The following is a 23,179-nucleotide window of genomic DNA, read 5'->3' on the forward strand; positions in this document are numbered from 1 at the left end:
AATCATATATCAGTTGGTATTTATATTTTAAACCATATTAATGTGCAGTTGGGGTTCAAAGCTCCTCATAGATCAAACAAACGCATATAGTATTTGCATGTGCTATTAGAGCCTAGAGGGTGAAGTTCCTTAGTTATACATGAGCATTGAAATTTGAAAACAACCATGATTAGTAGGCTTCCAGACTATGGAAGTATATAAATTTTAAAGTTTAAACAGTATTCTTTTCAGATCCTACTTGAACTGGAGCTAGAATCAAAGACATCTAAAGCAATGGAGAAGTCAATTAAGCAAGGGGGGATATCACTTCAAACAAAGCAGGAGATAACCAAACTGCTCTCTCTATGTTTTAAAGATACATATTATATCTCTATATACTTTAAAATTTTAAATCAGTCCCTGTAGAAGTGGACACTCTACAGTCTTTGAAAAGTAGTAAAACTGTAAAACTTTATGAGCATGGTCAGATGACAGAAGTATAGCAAAGGAGTGGAAAGAAAAGTGTTCATAAGGCTTCCAATCTGGTTTCCAGGACAACCAAATAACTGCATGGAAAAGCATGGAAATTGAGTACTACATTCATCTGGGACAACATAGTTAGCAAGTAAAGTTTAAACAAATAATAGTTTACATGCACATTAATTTGATGACTTGAATTGTCTTAAGCCCTTGTTTCAAGAAAATTCACCTAAACAGTTACATCTTACAGACCATCAGGAAGAAAAGCTTGGAGTATTTCTCAACTCAAACTATGATACTTTTTATTTATTAGCCCCAAAGTACTGCATAATTCTATATAGCACATCAAGCTGATTATCACTGAATGAGAATTTATGACCATTCAAAGATTGGATGATCAAGGTACATCAATAATAAACTAAACACAAACAAAATGGGTAACTAGTAAACACTACCTAGCAAAAGAAAAGTATATACGTGATTATAAAGATCTAAATTAACCAAATAATTTGACAGATTATTCAAATCTAAATGCTTGACAAATTACACGAGTTACACTAACACCATTCAGTTTTCAGATTAGCTTACCGATAGCACATTCTTATCCAGTAGACAAAAAATGAATTCAAAGTTAGTCAACAATAGCATTATAGCATACTCATTTTCCTATAGGCTCAGCAATAGCATTATAGCACTGACTGACCTCGTGGCGTAGGGCATAGAAGCTGAAGAACAGTTCTGGAAGTCTATCTTGGCTCTCAAGTCTCAACTCGACTCTGGCAACAAGTTAGCAACAGGTCCACTCGGCGGCGATGAAAATTCAAGAACAGTTGCCTCGGCGGTTTCCAGTTGTAATGGCAGCAACAGGTCCACTCGGCGGCTCTTCCAGCAAATGGCAAACGGCAAATGAAATGACTTGTTTTAGCCTTTAGGTTTGCGTAAGTTTAAAGTTAAAACTTAAAACAGAACCCGGTTAGCTGTGTTGTTCCCGGCGGGCAGATGCGGCCACTCTGTTAAAACGTTTTTTTCTGGACAAAACGTATCACAAAATTGGCATATGTTTTAATTTTTTTAAAATACGTATCAACATTACGCAAAACGTTTTAATTTTTTTAAAACGGCAGGTATTTTTTACAAAAACGGCGGTTGAAAAAAATGGCTCGTATCAGGGAACAAAACGGAATAAAAACGTTTTTCTAGCATTTTTCCGGCGTTTCGTACCCAGATCTGTATCTGAAATGGGAAAACGCTGTTTTGGGAGTTAGGGTAGTCGTTTTCGGCAACTTAGGTGAGATGTGCTCACTTCCATGTAGCATTGTATGCCAGTATATCATCAAATATACAATAGCAAATGAATCTATAAAAGAGCATAGTATATCATTCATCAATCTCATAAATGTGTTGATTTCCTGTAGCATCATATGTGCTCTAAATCTCAAAATTTGCAGGGAAGCTTAGACACATGCATTCTCCAATACCCAGAAATCATTTTGGGAAATTCCACTCAAAGACAGTGTTATTAAAATAATTAATTATTTTTAATGGGTCCCTAAGTTTAAACTTAGGAAATTAAAATAATTAATGGGTATTAATCTAAATTGTGGGTGAAATTTCTAGAAGAAGACAGAGATCGAGTCCAAATGATTTGAACCATTGATTAGAATCTAATTTGGGCCGTTGGTTCTCAACTAGAGGATTATAAGGACATTGATGGGCACTTGGAGAACACATCGAAGAGAGTTCAGAAGATTGAATTTTTTACGCAGAGCAGCTGTCGGTGAGAAATTCAATGTGAACCTTTGCAGTGAGGGGCAGGGATAGTTCCGGTTGGAGATTTCTCCTGATCCGAGAATACTCAACATAGGAGGCAAAGAGAGATCCGGGAGAGGTAGCATAGAGCCACAAGAGGTTGACGTACGGCCACGCAGAGCCTTGAGCAAGTCCGAGAATTTGCTGAGGAGATCAATTTCTGTAGTTGGAAGCTGGGGTGTGAGACTGGGAGAACAAAAGTTAGAATCTCAGAGGCAAATTGATCAACCGGGAGGAGTGACACAAACCCTAGAAAGTGTGACGTTGCGCTGACGCAATGACTGCACAGAGGCAGCCAGGGGCTAGTCATTCAGTGGCTGGATCAACCAAGACTTCCAGTGATAGTGTGAGGTAATTTCACTCATCTCTCTATCAGTGATATTCTCTATACTGGATAGCCAGGAGGGCATCCAAAGATTGTATTCAGAAATTACCACTGCATAATAATAAAACCCTCAAAGTTGCTGCATCGGTTTTCCCACATTGGGTTTTTTCGAGGACATTTGTCCAAAAATAATTTTGTATTTCTTTCTTGTTCAATTTCTTGTTTCCGCATTTTATTTAAATGGTGGAAGGTTGTGGTGTATTAGTTTCGGTGTTTACTGTAGGAAATAGTAAATAATTTTGTTAATTAATTAACAAATAGAAGAAACATAATTAGTTACTGCAGTAGAAATTTGGGCATCCAAATTTTCACATGGTATCAGAGTTGCACGTGAAACAAGAGAGCAGTGTCGGAAGAACCCAACGCTGAAGGAGAAAGGGAGTTCGAAATTCCTATAGAGGCAGCAATTCTAATCCCCAAAGGGTTTGCACAGTCAAGCCAGGAGGGCAAGATTTTCATGGTAAATCTCTGTCGGAGTGAGTCGACAAAGAGGTAGGATTTCCAGATCAGAATTTGTCAGCGGCAGAGGGAGCAGCGCAATAGAAGCTTCAGTGAAGAGGGGTTTCTAGTGGGACGCAATTTTCTACAGGCAGTTGTTGGGCAACAAGGCGTCAGAGGGAAGAGGATAGACACTTCAGGGAATTTCTTCCTCAAAGAATTCCTAGCCGAGGAATTCGAAATCTCATTTGTTGAGCAGCAGCAAAAGAGAGGAGGTCATTCGACATTTTCAATTGGCAGAGATGGCAGCCAGTGGATTGAGAGATCAGGCAAGGATGTCATGCCTTCTGGATGAGCATTTTCTCAAGATCTACGTCAACAGTGTGGTAGCTGAGCTCGCGGATCTAGATCCACTCAAGAAGCACAAGGGAGAAATGGCAAAGACTAAGAGAATGATCTTTGACAGAGTGAAGGGTCATATAGTCTATCACATCGTTGGCAGAGACACTGCCAAGGAGATGTGGAATGTGTTGTCAATGCTATATCAAGGATCTTATGAGCAGCGGAAAATGTACTTGGAACAAAAGATGAGATCTATGCAAATGCAGAAGGGGGAACACATTAATCTGTTCCTTACTAAGCTTTAGGAGACCCGAGACGAGCTAGCAGTTGTGAGACGAGTCGGCAGCTGTGGGGTCAACATCTCAAGGTTCCAAGATGGTAAGACTGGCCCTAAATTCAGTTTCTGAGGAGTGGCAAGTTTTGTCCAGAGCATCCTGGCCAAGGAAACTTTGCCAGACTGGGATGCAATGTGGGCAACTCTTAAGCAAGAGGAGCTAAGGAGAGACTTGGTCAATTGTAAACTTGACGGAAGAAGCAACAATAGGTTGAAGCCCAAGGAGGAAGAAGAGAATGCAACCCTTGCATCCAAGGGGCAGCAGGAGCAGCGGAAGAAGAAGAAGGACGTCTCGAAGATTAAATGCTTCAAGTGTGGAGAATTTGGTCACTATGCAACACAGTGTCCTCTCAAGAAGAAGGGCAAAGATGAGAAGCATGATCCGAAGGTTGCAACTGCAAAGATCAAGGAGGAGGAGTTTGCCATGACAGCCCAGGAATCTCCAGGAGGGAGGTGGGGAGATCTAGAGCTGTAGTTCGAAAGGACTGCAGTTTGGCAAGATCCTTGAGGAGTCCACCTCTCGGATCAATTCCTTGCTATGGGAGCCCAAATCAAAAGTGGTAGGATGGACCAGTGTCGGTGCAGAGCAGTGCTAGAGTTGACAACAGTGCAATTGGCACAGAGCAGAGTCAGTAGCAGCGTAGAAGCTTCGGAGGATCAACATAGAGACTAGCAGTAGTCAAAACTCTAGCAACGAGATGCATCATACTGAACACCAGTTCAGTAATTTAGGATGCTTTTCCATTGCTGCTATAGTAGCAGCAACAGTTGGAGAAGGTTACAGTGCAGATGCAGTATTAGCAGTGGAAGTGGCAGCACTAGCACAGATGTAGAATTTGAGAGGGAGTTGCAATAGTGATGCAGTGTTGACAATGGCATGGTCAGCAGCAGTATAGATGCAGCATTTGCGCAGTAGTTGGTGGGCAGTGATGTCAAACATCACAAACGCAAAAGCAGATGTTACAAAACAGAGTGATGCTTCAGTAGGGTGCATTGCTAGAACACATTCCTTGCTAAGAGGGAGTGACGATTTCTAGTAGCATGGAATGTGCTTTAAATCTCAAAATTTGCAAGGAGGCCTAGACACATGCATTCTCCAATACCCAGAAATCGTTTTGGGAAATTCCACCCGGAGACAGTTTTATTAAAATAATTAATTATTTTTAATAGGTTCCTAAGTCTAAGCTTAGGAAATTAAAATAATTAATGGGTATTGTTGACCACTATGTGTCAACTGTCCATAGTAGTACACCCCCTTTTTCGCAAAAGGGATAGCGCTTGATCGACATGTTCGTTTCATTCGACAGTCATCGTCAACCCGATCATGTTATGTTGTAAACCCAGTCTGAATGTGTAAATTGTAAATAATTTTAACAGATCTGAATCATGTATGTAAACTGCCTAAGCGAACCTAATTTTCTAGTGATGATCTACGTTCCGGAAGGTTTTTTGTCTCACCAATCCATGATCAGCGGAGTTTTCCTTCAGCGTAACCCCAAAGCCAAAATGAATTTTGTCATTAGAATCTTAGGGGAATCCTAGTGTGCTTAGAGTCTATGTAAAAGTAATTTGGAAATAACCCTAACTATTTGGTTAGGTTATTACAAATTGCTTGATCTGTAAGATAATAATTGTGTTGCAGAACTGGGTGGTCTATGAGGGTCTATGTCAAATCGGTTTTCCCCCTTGAGATGTAAAATTGTAAAAGACATGATGTAAAGTGTCTTGAGTGTTAGAAAATGTTTTAATCCCCTCATAAGTCCTAGGTCCTAGGTGATTTTTACAAAGGGCTAAGTTCAAGAATCCAAAATAAAAAAATAAAAAAATAAAAATAAAAGATATAAATAATAAAAAAAATTAAAAAAATTAAAAAATAACTAAAAATAAAATAAAATAAAATTTAAAAAATAAATTAAAAATAAATAAAAATTTTAAAAAATAAAATAAAATAATAATAAGTCAAAGTTTTGAGAAAATAAATGCAAAGTTTTAATTTTTTAATATATTAAAATGCATTTAAAATTTCGACGGATGAGATTAAAAGGGATTTTGATCCTCATCGACGGTCGAGATTAGTTTGACATGGATCACTCGAACTAGCCATTGGGAATTTTTCCTTTAAATAGGGTGTTAGGGGTCATTTGAGATGAGATTGGATCTGCGAGTCTGGTGCTAAAGAAAGCTCTCTTGTAGTCATTTTTTTTTGTGCAATAAAGAAAAACTTTGGGGTTGAAAATCTTGTTGATGTTACTCTTCTGGAAAAGCTATAAGATGTTTTACTTTTCTGCATAATTTTATTTTCAGCCATTGATGGTAGCTTGATGAAGATTGATTCAGGCACAAGTATCTTGTCTGATCTCTGCGGTTTGAATGATAGTTTAAATTCTCAAATATAATGGCAAGTATCTCCATTTGATTTGGATTTCACTATTGTTTTCTCCCTCTATGTTAATGGTTGATTTTAAGTTGTGCAAGAAATCCCTCTTTTTAGATTACTGGGCGTTAAAGGAAGTTCTTGGTTGAACCAGCCAACTCTCGGATTGTGTTTTCTGAAAGAGCCCATCCAGTTTTGATTCCAGGCTTGTCATTTAAAATTTTTTATGAATGCATGAAGGGTTTTCTGAAGTATCTCACATTAATTTTAAATTTTGAAAATATTTCTGTGGCATATTGACAAATCTGGCTATTTAGAGCCTCTGAGCTGTAATTACTGTAATTATTTAGCTGGTTTTAGGGTTTTTAGTTTTGTTTCTTGCACATTTTACTTCTGGGTTTTTTTTTTTTGCTATTGCAGGTACAGATTTTGAAAATTTTTCAAGGTTTCCATCAAGCAATCTGGAGTAGGAAGGATTTAAAATTCTGATTAAGTTTTTGGATTACGAGTCTGTTACCTATGGTTTAAATTTCTATGCTGCCCAAGATCGATTTTTTTTAGCTTGCTCTGTCAAAACGCGGTCATCCCTACGCCGTCGTCCAAGTTTCTCTGCACCTACGTGCTGCCATCCCTCAGCTCCTCTCTCTTGCATCCATTCTTCAACTCTCTGCATACCCACGCTGCCTCCAAACGCTGTCCACGCTAGCCACCTGCGTATTTCTCTTCCTCCTCACGTCATCCCTTCACATAGACTATCCCACGGTTTTTCTCTGCTCTTTGTTCGGTTTTCTCTGGCTACCAAAACCTGCAAAAGAAATCCACGCCGTTACCATTTTTCTGGCAAAGATTTAAAAAAAAAAAAAAAAAAAACCTCCATGCTGCTCCATTGCCCACCTATGTATCTCTCTCTCAGCTGCGTTTTCACTGTTGTTCTGCTCCATTTCAGCCATTTGCTACCCCTCCACGCATCTCTCCACGCATCCCTCCTACTCACTGCGTCTTCCATCTGTTCCACGCAAATTCCCCACGCAGCAAGCTCCCTTCAAAACCTGCAGTTCTTCTCTAATAGCCGCTGCCAGATCCGTCCCTTGCTCCATTCCGTTGAGCCCTTTCTCCCTCACGCAGTCTCCATTTCATCATTACTACTCGAACCCACGATTTCCCTCTCCAGCTTTCCGCAATACACTTGCAAACTCATTCTACAGCTCCACACATTTGTTGTCAAACTTGCAAAAACATGCAGACCCTCATCTCAAACTGCATCCGTCTTCTCTGCGTCAAATCCGTCGAGCACCCTGCCACAAACCTACATATTACAACAGCGAAAATAGAAAACAAAAATTTGATAGCCGTGAGTTTTCCTTCGTTCTTTTTTTCATATGTGTTGGTTAGTTTTAGCTTAGATTTTTTTTTTAGATTTGAGTTTTGTTTATTTAAAATTTAGATTTTATAAATTTCACCTTTTTTTATATATACAGAATTGGCATTTTAATTTTTGTATAGTTTAGATTTCAGATTTGATTTTTATTTTTTATTAGAGTTCATTTAGAATTTAGGTTTGATTTCTTTCAAATAAAAAAATATATATATAAAATATTCGAATTTCCCTTTTCGTTTGTTTTATTTAGTTTTCATTTAAGTTAACGTTCATAGTTTGTTTCATATTTTGTTAGGTGTTAGTTTAGTTTTAGATTAGATTTTATTTAGATTTTAAGTTTTGTTTATTTTTAATTAAAAATTTTAAAATCATAAAAAAATTATAAAATCATAAAAGGTTTTAAATTATAGATTTTTCATATTTTTCTTTTGATTTTTTTTAGATTTATTTGATTTTTAGGTTTTAGTTTAGTTTAGTCATTACTTAGAATAGTTTTGTTTTATTTTTTATTTCATTCATGAAAAATAATTTTTTTTATAAAAATAAAAAAGTTAAATTTGGATTTATTTAGATTTAAGTTTTATTTATTTAGACTTTAGTTTTGATTTATTTTATTTTTAAAATTCAAAAAATTATAAAAAAACTAAAAAGATATAAAATATATATATATATATTAAAAAATTAAAAAAATCTGGAGAAAAAAAAAATAATTAAAAATTGGAAATTCTTTTTAAAGTCTTTTTTCGGTTGTGGTATAGTTAAATGTGCTTAAAATGTTTATATCTCGAGATTAACTATTTGAAATTTGGTCAGCATTTAAATTTTGTGGTTGCTTAAAGCATTTAATCTTTTAAATTTTAATTGCTGGAATATTATTAAGGCATTATGCATTTGTTGATTAGCTTGCATTTGGCAAAATTCATCTTTGCTCGAGTTATTTGATGATAAATGATTGTTTTACAAGGTTCATACTTTTGCAACATTTAATAAATAATCATTTAATCACTAATTCCATAAGGCACTGGACATTAATTTCTAAAATCAATCTGTTGCTAAATTGCCTTGTTGTGTCTCCCAACCCAACTGGTCCACAGTTGGTCTTCATTCATCCCATAGGGTCTACCCCCGTTAGCCTCGGGAGACAGCTTAAACGGAGGGATCGGGGATCAGGGTGACAGCCCCCGGTCTGAGCGTTGTCGTGACAATCTATGCGACAACAGGTATTAATCTAAACTGTGGGTGAAACTTCTAAAAGAAGACGGAGATCAAGTCCACATGATCTAAGCTATTGATTAGAATCTAATTTGGGTCATTGGTTTTCAACTAGAGGATTATAAGGACATCGATGGGCACTTGGAGAACACATCGAAAGAGTTCAGAAGATCGAATTTTTGAAGCAGAGCAGCGGCGGGTGAGAAATTCGAAGTGTGCTTTTGTAGTGAGGGGCAGGGATGGTTTCGGTTGGAGATTTATCCTCATCCAAGAATACTCAGCAGAGGAGGCAGAGAGCGATCCGGGAGAGGCAACATAGAGCCAAAAGAGGCTGACGCAGGTCCACGCAAAGGCAGTGTAGAAACTTGAGTAAGTCCCAAAATTTGTTGAGGAGATCGATTTCTGTAGCTGGAAGTCGGGGTGTGAGACCGCGAGAGAAGAAGTCAGAATCTCAGAGGCAAATCGATCAGCCGAGAGAAGTGACATAGGCCCTAGACAGTGTGACGCTGGGCTGACGCAATGAATGTGCAAAGGCAACCAGGGGCTAGTCATTCAGTGGCTAGATCAGCCAGGATTTCCAGTGATAGTGTGAGGTAATCTCACTCATCTCTCTGTCAGTGATATTCTCTGTATTGGATAGCCAGGAGGGCATCCAAAGATTGTATTTAGAAATTACTACTGCATAATAATAAAACACTCAGAGTTGTTGTACCGGTTTTCTCACATTGGATTTTTCCGGGGACATTTGTCCAAAAATAACTGTGTAGATGTGTTGTGTATTTCTTTCTTGTTCAGTTTCTTGTTTCCGCATTTTATTTTAATGGTGAAGACTGTGGTGTATTAGTTTCGGTGTTTACTATAGGAAACAGTAAATAATTTTGTTCAGTAATTAACAAATAAAAGAAACATAATCAGTTGCTGCAGTAGCAATTTGGGCATCCAAATATTCACAAAATGTCATTGGTGCATTGCATAGGCCAAACGTTATGAGGCTAACCACTCTTACAAACCTTGCCAAGTTTTGAAGGTAGTCTTCCAAGTATCTTCCTCTCTGACACAAAAATAGTGATATCCAAACATTAATTCCACCTTGGTGAAGTATTTCACTTGCTGCAACTAATCCGTAGATCATCTATCCTTGGAAATGGGTACTTGTTTTTTAGTGCAATTTTGTTTAATGCCCTCTAATTAATACACATCCACCAAGTCCCATCCTCCTTTGGCACAATGATGATGGGTGACCCACATGGTAAGGCACCTCGTAAAATGACACCCTATTCTAGTTGTTGTTGCAACTACTTCTTCACCTCACTTCTATAATAAATTCCCTGTACAACCCAATGTTTGGTAACGGGGTGTCTCGGAATAGCCAGATCTCGCGCTCCACTTCCCTCTCAAGTGGTAGTAGCTCTTTTGACTCCTGGAACACATCCCAGTATGCTTGCAACAACTCTTCCAGTTGCTATTCTTGTTTCTTAGTGTACCATTTGAGGATGACTTTTATTTTACTGACTTTTTTACAGAATAATTTTCTCTTAAAAACAATAAAACATCCTTCTTGCTAGAACTAATTAGTTTCTTGGCTTGGTTGGCACTTACCAACGAAATTTTTGACTTGCCCTTGTGTGTGTTGATGGTGAAGGATTGTCCGAGTTGAAGAAGCAGTGTGGTAATCAGTTGACATTAAAGATGTAGAGCATGCTAAATGGTTTCGCTGCTTCAAAGGAAATCCAAGCAAAAATACAGACTCCCTCTAAAGCTCTACGCTGCCTCTCTAAACCTCTCATCGCCTTCTCTACCTTGCACTCTCCAGAACTAGAAAATGCTCCTCTGATCTACTATCCCTGCCCCTCACTGCAAGAAGATCACTCGATCTCTCGACAACAACTCAGCGCCGCTGCTCTTGAGAAATTTGATCTCTATATCTCACTATCTTTATGTGTTTTCCAAGTTCCCATCAAGCTCCTTCTTATAATCTCTCTTTGGAGCACCAACGACCAAGATTAAAATCTAATCAAAGGCCAAGATTAAATGGGAGTTGATCCTCGTCTTCTTCTAGAAGATTCGCACTAGATTTAATCAATACCCTTTAATTAATCACATTTCCTAAGTTTTAATTAAACCATCTCTAAGTGGAATTTTCCAAACGATTTAGGAGTCCTGGAGAATGCATGTGTCTCAGCCTCTCTGCAAAATCTCGAGGCTAGAGCACATCCGATGCTATAAAAATGAACAATCTTGTCATCTAGAATGGTCCTTGCATGAAGGAAATATAGTTGTTATCATCACATCAAACTATTACATTCAACCTGACAATCTACTCCCTCTGAATAGGAAGCCTCTTCAATCATAGTTATCAACTTGGGAGAGTGTAATCCTTCCTCCGAGGCCTGAGCTCTTGTCCATCTCTCAAGTGCCACTCTAATCATGGGATGGCTCGACATACTTCTTAATCTCAATATAGAGGATTGGCCCTCACATTAATTAGATGTACCTGTTGATCCCAAAATAAGAGCAAGAGCAATAATAGCAAAGTAAATAAACATAATGAAAGTGTACCTGGTGATGAGGCAAGACTGTCATCCTTTTTTCTAGATAGGAGAGTGGTTTCTTCATTATACTGCACCAACTCTTCCTTGGAGTTTACTCTTTGTGCACCAACTCCCACTTGGAGCTTACTCTTCCTACACAAATGATCCTCATGATCTCCTTTCCTTGATCACATCCTCATCCAAGAAGTTAAAAGCATTCAAATACTCATGTACAAAGAATAAACAATAGACTAAAATTGATAAATTTAAATGAGAGTAGAAAATAACATAAATGTTGAAAGTAATTATTTTCAATGAGGATTGAAGGAAGTTCTAGCTCCCTCTTGATCTGGCCTTCATGAGTCATTACTATCCATCAATCATTTTTCAAAGTTATCTGCAAATGCTTCCTCTTGAACACCACCTGTATCCTTGATCTCTTTCATCAGTAACCAAGCTTAACTATCGATGACCACTGGATCTTGACTCATACCCTCACCTAGAGTTTCTCTGACTCTATCATAGGGATTTGCTTCCTACAAATCTGTAATGTTCCTTTTTTTTGGTATTCCTCATGGCATGGTTAGGATGGACTTTCAAGGTTGGGGCAGAGAGGTCACAGGTGCAGGTTTACTTCATCAGCGGGCCCAGAGGCTTCAAAAGGTGTTTCATGGGGTTTTGAGGAGTTTTTATGAGGTCCGAGGGCATTCGCTTAGTATATTCCATCATCCACATAGTTTGCCTTTTGTTCCGTTGTATTCCGAGAACTTTCAAAAAACTGAGTTATTAATGGCCCTGACTCTATTTATTTCGCTTAAGGTGGAATTTCGAGAGGAATACTTGGCAGAACAACTTAGTATAATAGCTCGTTGGAATCAGAACGAGAATAACTATAGGATGGGATGGCTAGAAGTTATTTTCGATTGCTTGAGGAAGCATGGTGGCCAATTTACCATTTTCCCACCTTAAAAAGAATATTTTATTTAAGGGAAATGTGCTCAATAATTAAAATAATAATAAAACAGGAGCTTCTAATAAAAAGAGGAGGAGGAGGCCATTAAAGGACATCTTGGATTTGATATTCCTTCTTGTATGAGAGGTTGAGAACCTGGTTCTCTACTCTAGCAGTAGCCACAGGTGGAAACCCTCAGGGGATTCAGTGAGATTGGGTGAGTACCCATCTCCACTTGGTGAATTCATCCAGAATTCACAAGAGAGCTCAGCAGTGATATTTCAGTTTAGTTTTGGAGGGCCAACACAATATGGGAGCAGATTCTTGAGGCCAGTTTCCCATCTCAGCTATTTTATTGTATCAGCGTGTAAACCCCAATTTATATTATAATAAAGCTGAGATTATTTTCTGCCTATTGTTTTATGGAATTGCATGCACTTTATCTATTATATTTTACATGGCAATCTTCTGTTAAATGAATGATAATTTAATGGTGAAATTTGGGTTGAGTTCAATTTATGCAAAATTAGTCAAATATCTCATTTGGGATATTACAAAATCACATCATAACATGAAGAAATTTTGAATCACACCAAGGCCCTTTCCATATCAAGGTCATTCTGAGGGTTTCTAACAAACCCTAACCTTTATTGTAAGAACAAGGATTTCCTTCAAACCCTAGCATTCTTTCAGGTCTCTGTCATCTTCATCTCTTTCACTCTACTTGATCCATTGGTGTCTTCACAGGAGTGATCTCAATGACTTTTCTTCAGCCCAACTCTGATACCATGTTAGTTTTTAGCATTTGATTGTTCTTTGTTGTAGCTAATTGCATTTTCAAAAAATTTCATCATTTACACATTACATTAACTCCATTACATAATATCATCATTGGCAATTATGTAGAGAGAACAATAACACATCAACAATGCAACAGAATAGTAAAGAACAACAAAAGAAAAGCATGCACAAGAGAGAACAGGATTTAGGTCAAAGACTAGGGAAAAACCCCATGAGGGGGAAAACCCAACCAGATTCTTCTTCTATTAGATATTCATCAATTGTCCAACTGATATACAAAGTACAATGAGAATGAGATACATTAATTACATCAAGCCTCCTAGGGCCAACCCAAGTCAGTGCACAACTTTGTTTGTGAACTAAACGATCTGATCCTAGAGAGTTGCTATCATATCATTGTCTAGTGTCATCATCGTGTATCATAAGAGCAAGGCCACTGTCACATGTATCATAGCAAGATCACTGTCACCTGTATCATATTGTTATCACTGTCATCTGGAATTACCACATCTTTACCATCACTTCATACTAATCACTATCATGTCATATAATTTGTTGTACATTATTGTCCATATACTACCATTGTTATAAGTTACTTCCATATCTAGCCTTACTACCATATCAGAAGGTCACTATCACAACAAGATCATGCCTTCACTGTCTCACTGTTACATCAGTCACTGTATCTTTGTTACATATATCATTGTATCAATAAATTATTGTGTCACTGTTACTTAGGTTCAAGTCTATAGATCCAAGTCACTGTCATTATCACAAGCATAAATATAACAGCCATATGTCATTGTCATGTAAATCATGACAGCGCCATAGATTACTTTCTCACTATCAAACTCATGACATAGCCATACTACATATAACCTTGATTTATAAGGACACCACTTAGTCATGTTGGTGTTGTTATATAAATCATTGTCTTACTCTATACAGTCCATTGTCTCTCTATACGTTATATAGATCACTGTCTATAAATATATACATAATGTAGATCACTGTGCTTTCATCATAATACAAACATGAACCACTAAACATTGCAACAGTCAAAGTGAGCCATCAAATGTAACATCCCATTATAGTGTGCCTCAGAGATGTGATTCCACATTTGGAGAAGATATAACGTTTTGAGAAAAATGGTACCAAGGAAGTCTTTCCTAGACATTTATCCTTTTGGCCTAGGGGGCACATTAATCATCCTTTTGTCTAGGGACATTATGTGCTTTATTATTTTCAAGGAACTAAAGTACTTTTTTATAAGTTGTGTACCTTGTATTTTAATTTTACTTTATGTTATTGAAGTGACTTTTATATTTTGAAAGTCACTTTATGAGAGAAAAAGTGACCATGGTACTAAAACACTAAAAAGTACTAGGAGTGTTTTTAAGTGAGCGGGTCAACATGAAAAAGGGGTTAAGTGGGGGCTTGATGTCAACCATTGATCTCATGGACTGAGATTTAACCTTAGCCATTTATCATTAGGTTTAGGTTTCTTTCACTTATAAAAGACAAAAAGGAAAAGGAAAACATGATTCTCATTATTCTTCTCAAAGGAAAGAGGAGAGCATAGGAGGTAGCTTGAGTCTGCAATATGAGACTGTAGGAGGTTGTGTAGCAAGAAGAGCTCAAGTGAGAGTCGTACACAGCCAGGTTAGAGGAGCTCAAGCTTGCATTTGAAGGTAACAAGGAAGAGCTCCTTCATTCATCCTCATAAGAGTTATCGAGGAGAGGTGCAAGGAGAAAGGAGGAAGAGGCTTTGAGAAAACATTATACAACAAAGAACCAAAATTAATACCACAAGGGTTTGAATCTCTACAAAGCCAAGATTAAGCCAAGGAGGGCATTCCAAACGTAAGGAGACAGTCACAGTCAGTGTTTGTATACAGGTTGAGGACTTCTTTTGAGTCAAGTTCAGTCACACTTCTGGGTGGGCAAGTGTCCTAGCAACATATTTCTCAGCGGCATATTTTTGTGGGAGACAGTGAGATTCTCAGCCCAGAACTAGCGCGAATCTCGAGCCTAGTTTGAGGGTAAACCAGTGGTATTTAAGGCATTGTCTAGGAGCGCATTTGCTCATATTTTAGGGAGGTAAACAATTGATAAAACACCTGTGCGAATTATCTATCTATGAGCCTGAGTTTTAAGGCTACCCATGAGAGTCTGTGTGGTATCAATTCCTGAGAATAAGGAGCAGTTTAGAGGTCTGAAATTTTAGCAGAGGAGAGCTGGATATTTGTTGAAGACACATTTCAGAACTCAGTTGAGAGGGGGACTTCAATGATGCTTCTTCAAAAAGGGAAGAGATAAGTTAAATCTCATGTATTTATGTATAAGTCAAATCTCTTGCGTATCAAAAAGGGAAGAGTTAAGTTAAAGGGAAGGGACTTCAGTGATGCTTCTTCACAAGAGTTTGACTTTCCAGAGACAAGCCAAGTGATGACGAGCTAGTGCGCATAGCACTGAATGGGTTCTCAAAGGAATGGATTATGTCCATGCAAGTGATTTCTCGGCAAGACAAACTTCTAGATTGGGATCACTTATGGAGTGATTTCACTTGAGAGGCATTGAGGCTCAGCTTGGTCAATGGCACCAATAGCAGTGGCAAGGCATTGAGGTGGAGAAGGAGTAGGAAAATGTTGCCCTAGCAAGGAAGGTAAAAGCGAAGAATGGTTCCAATAAGGGACAAGGCTCAAAAGGAGAGAAGAAGAAGAAGGACCTCTCAAAGGTCAAATGCTTTGGTTGCGGACAACTTGGTCACTATGTCAACCAATGTCATAATCGGAAGAAGGACAAGAAGGGGAAGCAAACAACAGCTTTAGTGGCATTGAGGATTTGTCTTCCAGGCTAGAAGATGAATTCGCTCTCATAACTTGCCTCTCTAGCTCCACATCAATAGGTGTCTGGTATATAGATAATGGAGCATCAACACATATGACAGGGGTTAGAGACTACTTCTCCAGTTACAGGGAAGAGGAGATTGACTTCCAGATCCAGATGGGAAACAAAACGAAGTGTACTCCAGTTGGGAGAGGTACCATCAGCATTTACAAGCAGTCACGCAAGAACACCAATGTTACAAATGTGTTGCATGCACCAGGTTTTGGTATGAACCTAATTTCAGTATATCTGGCACTACAGAATAAGGGGTACCATGTTTACTTCGTGGGGCAGAAGGTGTTCATCAAACACCAAAGCTGGAATAAGGTCAAACAAATTGGGGTTCAAAGAAACAAGCTATACAAGTTGCAATTCGATTCTCCAAACACACTAGTTAATAACAGTAGTAGTAGTGGTAGAGATTTCAGAGAGTTGTGGCATAAGATGATGGGACACTTACACCATGGAGCGCTCAAATTGCTCAGGGAGACCATGACAGGAGTTCTAGAATTGAGCAAGGAACACAATGACATGTGCAGAGGGTGCGTACTTGGGAAGTTCGCAAAGGCAACATTTCCAAGGAGTGACAGTAGAGCCAATGGTTTGTTGCAATTAGTACACTCAAATATTTGTAGCCCAATGTCCACCAAATCTCCTAGAGGGTATGAGTATTTTATGACCTTCATAGATGCCTTCTCTAGGAAGACCCAGATCTATATTTTGAAGAAGGACGAGATCTTCAATCGCTTCCAAGAGTTTAAGGCTCTTGTGGAGAACACGACGGGTTAAAAGATCTAGGTGCTTCGTACAAATAATGGAGGTGAGTAAACAAATAAGGACTTCAGGAGGTTCTGTGCGAAGGAGGGCATCAAGAGAGGGTGAGTAAACAAATAAGGACTTCAGGAGGTTCTGTGCGAAGGAGGGCATCAAGAGAGAGTGGACAACTTCATACGATCCACAACAAAATGGAGTAGCAAAGCAGAAGAACAAAACAATTTTTGGGGCAGCAAAGGCGATGTTATAAGATCAAGATATGCCCAAGTTTCTATGGGTGAAGGCATGCAACAAAACAGTGTACATATAGAACAGGGTTCCTCATAGAGCGTTAGGGAAGATACCACTAGAGGAGGTCTCCACAGGGAAGAAACTAGAGGTTGAGCACTTTAGGATCTTTGGAAGCATAGCTTAGCGTCATGTTGCGGATGATAAATGCACCAAACTAGATCAAATTGCATAGAAGGGCAACTTCGTTGGTTACAACAAAACGTCCAAGTTGTACAGGATCTATATTCCTAGTGGCAGGAGGATCATAGTGAGATGGGACGTGAAGTTCCAGAAGGAGAAAACCTTTAAGAGATCTCCAATTTGCTAGAAGAAGCTCCAAGGGTTGAGCAGCAACTGCAAGGATAGTAGCAGGGTCAGCAGAGCACTAGTACAATTACCAATACGAGCACTAGCTCAACTGCAGGAGAAGACCTACGAGTTCACATCAAACGGAGCAGCAGGGGTAGGATGAGGAGCTTGAAACTCCAACCACCACTAGTGGAAGAAGAGGTAGAGAGGTGCTCTATACTTTGAGGGATGCACAGGAGTTTGTGGGAGGTCCTAGAGCGAGCATTAGAGAGCGCAGAGAACCATATAGGTACAAGGTGTTGGTGGCAAAAGTAGTTGACAGGGAGCCTCCTTGTTATGATGAGGATGCACAACATTAGGTGTGGCAGGATACCATGGTGGAGTACAACTCCATTATGATCAACAATGTATGGGAGGTTGTGCCTAGACTAATGGACATGGCAGTAGTCGGCTCCAGATGGATCTATAAGACAAATTATGTTGCAGATGGTAGCGTAGAGAAATATAAGGCAAGGTTCATGGCCAAGGGGTATGCGCAAAAGGGAGGCATAGATTATGAGGAGACCTTCGCCCCAGTGGCCAGATACACTTCCAACAAGGTCATGATATCTCTAGCAGTGCAAATGGTATAGCAGATTCACCAAATGGATGTCAAGATTGCATTCTTGAACAAGGTGCTAGAGGAGGAGATGTATATCAAACAAAAAGAGTGTCTGAGACACATCAGAGGGACACACATGTGTGTAGACTGAAGAGGGCACTATACTAGCTCAAGCAAGCTCCCAGGGCATGGTATGGTTAGATTAATAGCTACTTGCAACAAATGGACTTCGTGAAGAGAAAAGTTGATTCCAACCTCTACTATATAATGGTAGGAGGTGAGCCACTCATACCAGTTTCGTATGTGGATGATCTGTCCTTGATAGGGTCATCAGGGCTTATAGAGGATTGTAAGAGGGACTTGGCAATAGAGTTCGGGATAAATGACTTGGGGCTGACGCATTACTTCCTAGGATTGATGATTGGAGGTATGGCAGACAAATGGGGAGATATTCCTTGGTCAAAGGAGATACACTATGGAGATTCTGAAGAGATTCAAGATGAAGGATTGTAGACCAATGTCCATGCCTATGATCACCAACTAGAGGAAGATAGATGCATCATAGGACGCAGAGGTGAACCCAACCTTATATAGGCAGTTGATCAGATCTCTTATGTATCTGGTCAACACAAGGCCAGACATTTGTTTCGCGGCCAACATTCTCAATCAGTTTATGGTAGAACCAAAGAGGGCCTATGATCACCAACTAGAGGAAGATAGATGCATCATAGGACGCAGAGGTGAACCCAACCTTATATAGGCAGTTGATCGGATCTCTTATGTATCTGGTCAACACAAGGCCAGACATTTGTTTCGCGGCCAACATTCTCAATCAGTTTATGGTAGAACCAAAGAGGGTGCATTGGACAACAGTGTGACATGTTTTGAGGTATTTGTGTGGCATAATCACGTATGGTATGAGATATACTCGAGGTGATGGTGTCAGTTTGTGTGGATATACAGATGCAGACTAGGCAGACAATTCAGTGGATTGGAAAAGCACCTCAGGGTGTTCCTTCAGTATTGGATCAGGGATTGTCTCTTGGTGCAACAGGAAGCAAAAGACTGTGGCACTGAGCTCTGCAGGGGCAGAATACATGGAAGCTAGCTTGGCTACATGCGAATTTATTTGGCTTCGGAAGCTGCTAGTGGGTTTGTTTGGTTAGTGGTTGGATTCAACCAATATCTACTATGATAATAAGAGGTGCATCAAGCTCTCTGAGAATCCAGTCTTTCATGATAGGTCGAAGCATATTGACATCGATACCATTTTATCAGAGATTGTGTGCAACATGGTTCAGTGCGTCTACAACATGTTCCCACATATCAGTAGGTTGCGGATATTCTCACGAAGGCCTTGAGTAAGGCAAAGTTTATCTACTTTAGGGATAAGATGGAAGTAGTGGAGAACACCTTCCTCACTAAGAGGGAGTGCTTCTTTTTAGGTAGCAATGGGTAGGTGTTCTAGTCTCTATGGTGTCTATGAGTCTAAGGAACACATTTTCTCCAATACCCAGAAAAGATTTCGCAAGAAACACCTCAATTAGATTAATTAGCCAATTATTAATTATTTCACTAAGTCTAACATAAGAAAAATAGTTAATTAAATCAGATTAATTGAGGAAAATCGTTTTTTCTCTAGAGACTTCCGAAAAGTCACTTGATGGGGTCAAGATGATCTTAGCCATCGATTGTGATTAGATCATGGTCGTTGGTTGCTCAATGAGAGATTATAAGAGCAAGTCAATGGGACACACATGAGAAGTTTGATTTACCCAGTTGCCGCGATTAGCAAGGGCGCAGTTGAAGCAAAGGGACACCAGCAGCAAGAGTTTCAAGAGGAAGAATTGAGAAGCGATTGTCGGAGAAATTCTTCACACGATTCCAGCATTCCGTGAGAAGGGAATAGAGGCCAAATTATTCTGTAGAGAGGTTGCACTAGCCAGTGTGAGTTAGTCAATGCACATTACTGGGAAGTTGTTTGATTTCCATTTGATGGAAACAGTTGCTGGGAGGAAGAGCGAATAGCTCAATCGAGTAGCAGGAGGAAGGAGTTACAGGAACGATTTCTTGAGGCAGTGCGAATTCCATAAAGGCCAAATGCACTTCCAAATTTTGCCAATACAAGTTGCAGGCAAGAGGCCGAAACTATTTTGCAGCGGAAACCTTGTGTTTCACCTTTTTTTGTAATTTTCTATTTCATGTGTGGAAATGCCTCAAGGCAAATTTTGAATGTAGTATGACAATGGAGTCCTAGAAATATAATATATATCTATTATCATGTTTCATATCTCTCTGCTTGATATTAAATTTGAAATTTCAATGTGAAAGTTCAATGTTTTATTTTTCTTGCCGTAAATTGGAAGATTTCAAAATTGAAAATTCATAATTTGAATTTCATAATTCCAATTTCATATATATTATAATTTATATAATATATTATATATACATATAAACTATAATGTAGTATATACCATTGACGAACCCACGCACCCTGTTTCAAAATGTGACATACCCATTCCCGTCCCCATACCCGTACCCGAACCCGCGTTTCCAGGCAACTTAGGTTATCACTGATAATGCAGCGAATTGTACATGGATAGAAAAAGTCATTGAGCAGATACATCCTCCAGTTTTTTGGTTTTGGTATTTGGTGTACACAATGAACCTTTTATTGTATGAATTAAGCATAACAAGTGTGGATGGACTAATGAATTGCACAGGAGAGGAAAGAAACTCATGAAATTTATCATCGTGCACACAAAGGTCTGCTTCATTTATTGCACCAACTCTAAGTTGCAGCTAACTTAAATGTCAGCTTTGCCTGCACAGCCTTTGATTTATGTGCAGCATGGGCTTCTATGGATGAGGCTGCAGAAGAAGAAAAGCCTCTAGGAGACATAGCAACAGTCCAGAATGGACCTATCAGTAAGGCACATGCATGCTTGCAGCATCTATGCATCATCTTTAGCATGTTTTCTGTCTATATATTATGTGGATGCCTCTCTGTAATCCATAAGTGCTTTCTCCAGATTCATCAAATACCTATCCCTGAAGCCTTTCCCCAAACTGTTATACACATCACTTGCCTGACTATAATTATATTGGTTATTATTTTGGTGGTGTTTTCAAGTAAGAGTTGCAATTTATTTCCAATCCTATTTAAGTTTCAGACTCTAATACATTTTCCCTCTCTTCAGTCTGACCAACATCACATGTATCATGCATCCGTGTTCAAGTTACCTTTAGAAGATTCATTCTTATTCATTCCAACAGTTAAGAAGCCATTTTTAATTATGATTATCTCCTGCTACATTTGATTGTTTTCTTCCATGCTGTTAACTAGTGACCAAAGTTGCTGATAGTTTTTATTTCCTAGTAATAAGGAATTGGACAACATTACCCTCAAATATCGCTCAACGTCCTCACAGACAACCGAATTTTGGATGTGTATTTCCATGGAGGCTTGAGCAATTCTCAACCAATCCTCCAAAAAAATTTATAGATCGTTTTACACCATTGTTAAGAAAATTTACACAATTGCAATTTGCAGCCTCATTTCATAATAACATAAACATCCGATTCTTCACATTTTTCATGTTTACTTAGCATATACTGACATAACATGTGAAATGAATCAACCTTTTCCAGGAAAGCAAGGATTTACTTTTTTTTGTAAAATATGGCATAACTAGAATGATGCCTGAACTGATTCAAAATATTCAGAATATTATCCAAAGCATCAGAAAACAATTGTTCATCCATTACATATTGCCAGCTAATTTCTGATTTGACAAGAAAGTTGAGAGCTACCTGCTTCTGGAACAACCTCATAGTAAGGACAAGCGTATCTCGTAACCTACTGTATGCACAAATATCTCATTGTCAGCTTTGGTACCTCAAAAAATGAACCAAAAATTGTCAAGAAATTCACGAGAGCAAATTCCTAAGGATTGAAAAACTGCAAAGAGAAATTTTCCTATGTAGAATGCTTTTCAAATCAGAGTTCATAGACAAATACATGAAAAACTAGTTAAAATTTATCTTCAAATGGATCACATTCCTCAACACTATTAATAAACAAATCAACAGACAATAGATAAAATGGAATCTCACCTATAGTTAGAACACAACTTAAAAACTTTGAATTTGTTTTTCCATTTTATTAAAAGAAATGTCTGATTGGAGCAACAATGTGAAGTTGGTGAGCATGAAATAATGGCATGTTAAACGTAGAATATCTTTTAAAATTCAATCAGCTCCACCTTCCTGCCACCTCAAAGTTCTTTCCTCGCCCATAATAGCAAAATATATATTCATATAATTGGTGTATTGAGGTAACAAATGTTGGACTGTATAACCCCAATTTAAGGATAAGTGGTCCACCAATGTCGTGTTCTAGGGTAATTCTTTTTTTTCCCTAAGGTTTCTGCAGTAGTTAATTTCTTCTTCTATATAGTCGCAAAGTTTAATTGCAAGGGTGATTCATTCCATGAAAGCTATATCACTCAATAGCTCAATTTTTTTTTCAAACAACCAAACCATAATTTTGATAACACAACGTCATATTATTCAATACCCCAATGATTCCAAATAATATATTTTATTCCCGAAAAGTGATCCCAAATAATATGAAAGGTGTCAAATAATATTAGAATCACATACAATATTATGACACTACCTCTAGTAACAAACCAACTTAATTGATAACATCAAAGTATCCTACCCGAGCTAGTGGGAAGCGATAAAACTCACACGAGATTTTTCCATCGTTGTAACTGAAGTGTGGACATGTCACTGTGGCTTAAATCCCCAACTCGCCATCCCCGAAACTCGACCTGGCATGATTTGGGCGCAACACACTTCTACTTACAAGGAACGCGTGCTTTACTTGGTCATAAGTTTACAATTTGTGTCAGCTTCCAGGTTTCTTTCCGTGAGCAGGCTTGGATCACTAGTTTAGACCTCTTGTCTATCGACTTCAGGTGCTTCTGTGGAAGACGACTGTGGGTCAGCACAATGTACGCAGGAAGCCCTCGCTACACTGACTAGAATCACTTTCCTTCACGTGTGGATGGATCAGGGCTCCTACAGACCAAAAAAGATACTATAATTGACCTCTGCAACAAGCTTCAAATTCAAATTTGAGCTTCAAGACATCTCTGAGACTTTCGCTTGGTGTTCGAACAAAGTCTGCTTCAAAGTTAGGGTTTCTTTATTTGATTGAATTTCAGGGATCCTGAAGGACCCGATTTCTTCAAGTGAACACGTGCTCCAATCTTCCTTGTGGGTACATGACAGAACAGAGTCATAAACCCCAG

At 38.6% G+C, this 23,179-nt stretch overlaps 1 protein-coding gene across 4 annotated transcripts in view; it reads right to left on the minus strand.

The window, feature by feature from the left end:
* LOC149182083 (uncharacterized) overlaps positions 1 to 23,179 on the minus strand; it is a 355,894-nt gene that overhangs the window by 19,814 nt on the left and 312,901 nt on the right. For 3 of the 4 annotated variants that reach the window (XM_089416738.1, XM_089416741.1, XM_089416739.1), the window contains one exon: positions 21,672 to 21,720. In XM_089416738.1, coding sequence (XP_089272864.1) covers positions 21,672 to 21,720 — 49 coding nt within the window. The remainder of the gene's footprint in view (positions 1 to 21,671; positions 21,721 to 23,179) is intronic. The other variant, XM_089416740.1, reaches the window with a different exon arrangement.

Source organism: Pinus tabuliformis, chromosome 3_2 (genome assembly GCF_031772625.1).
Source record: "Pinus tabuliformis cultivar Carrire ecotype Pingquan chromosome 3_2, CPIR1, whole genome shotgun sequence".
Classification (NCBI taxonomy): Eukaryota; Viridiplantae; Streptophyta; class Pinopsida; order Pinales; family Pinaceae; genus Pinus; species Pinus tabuliformis.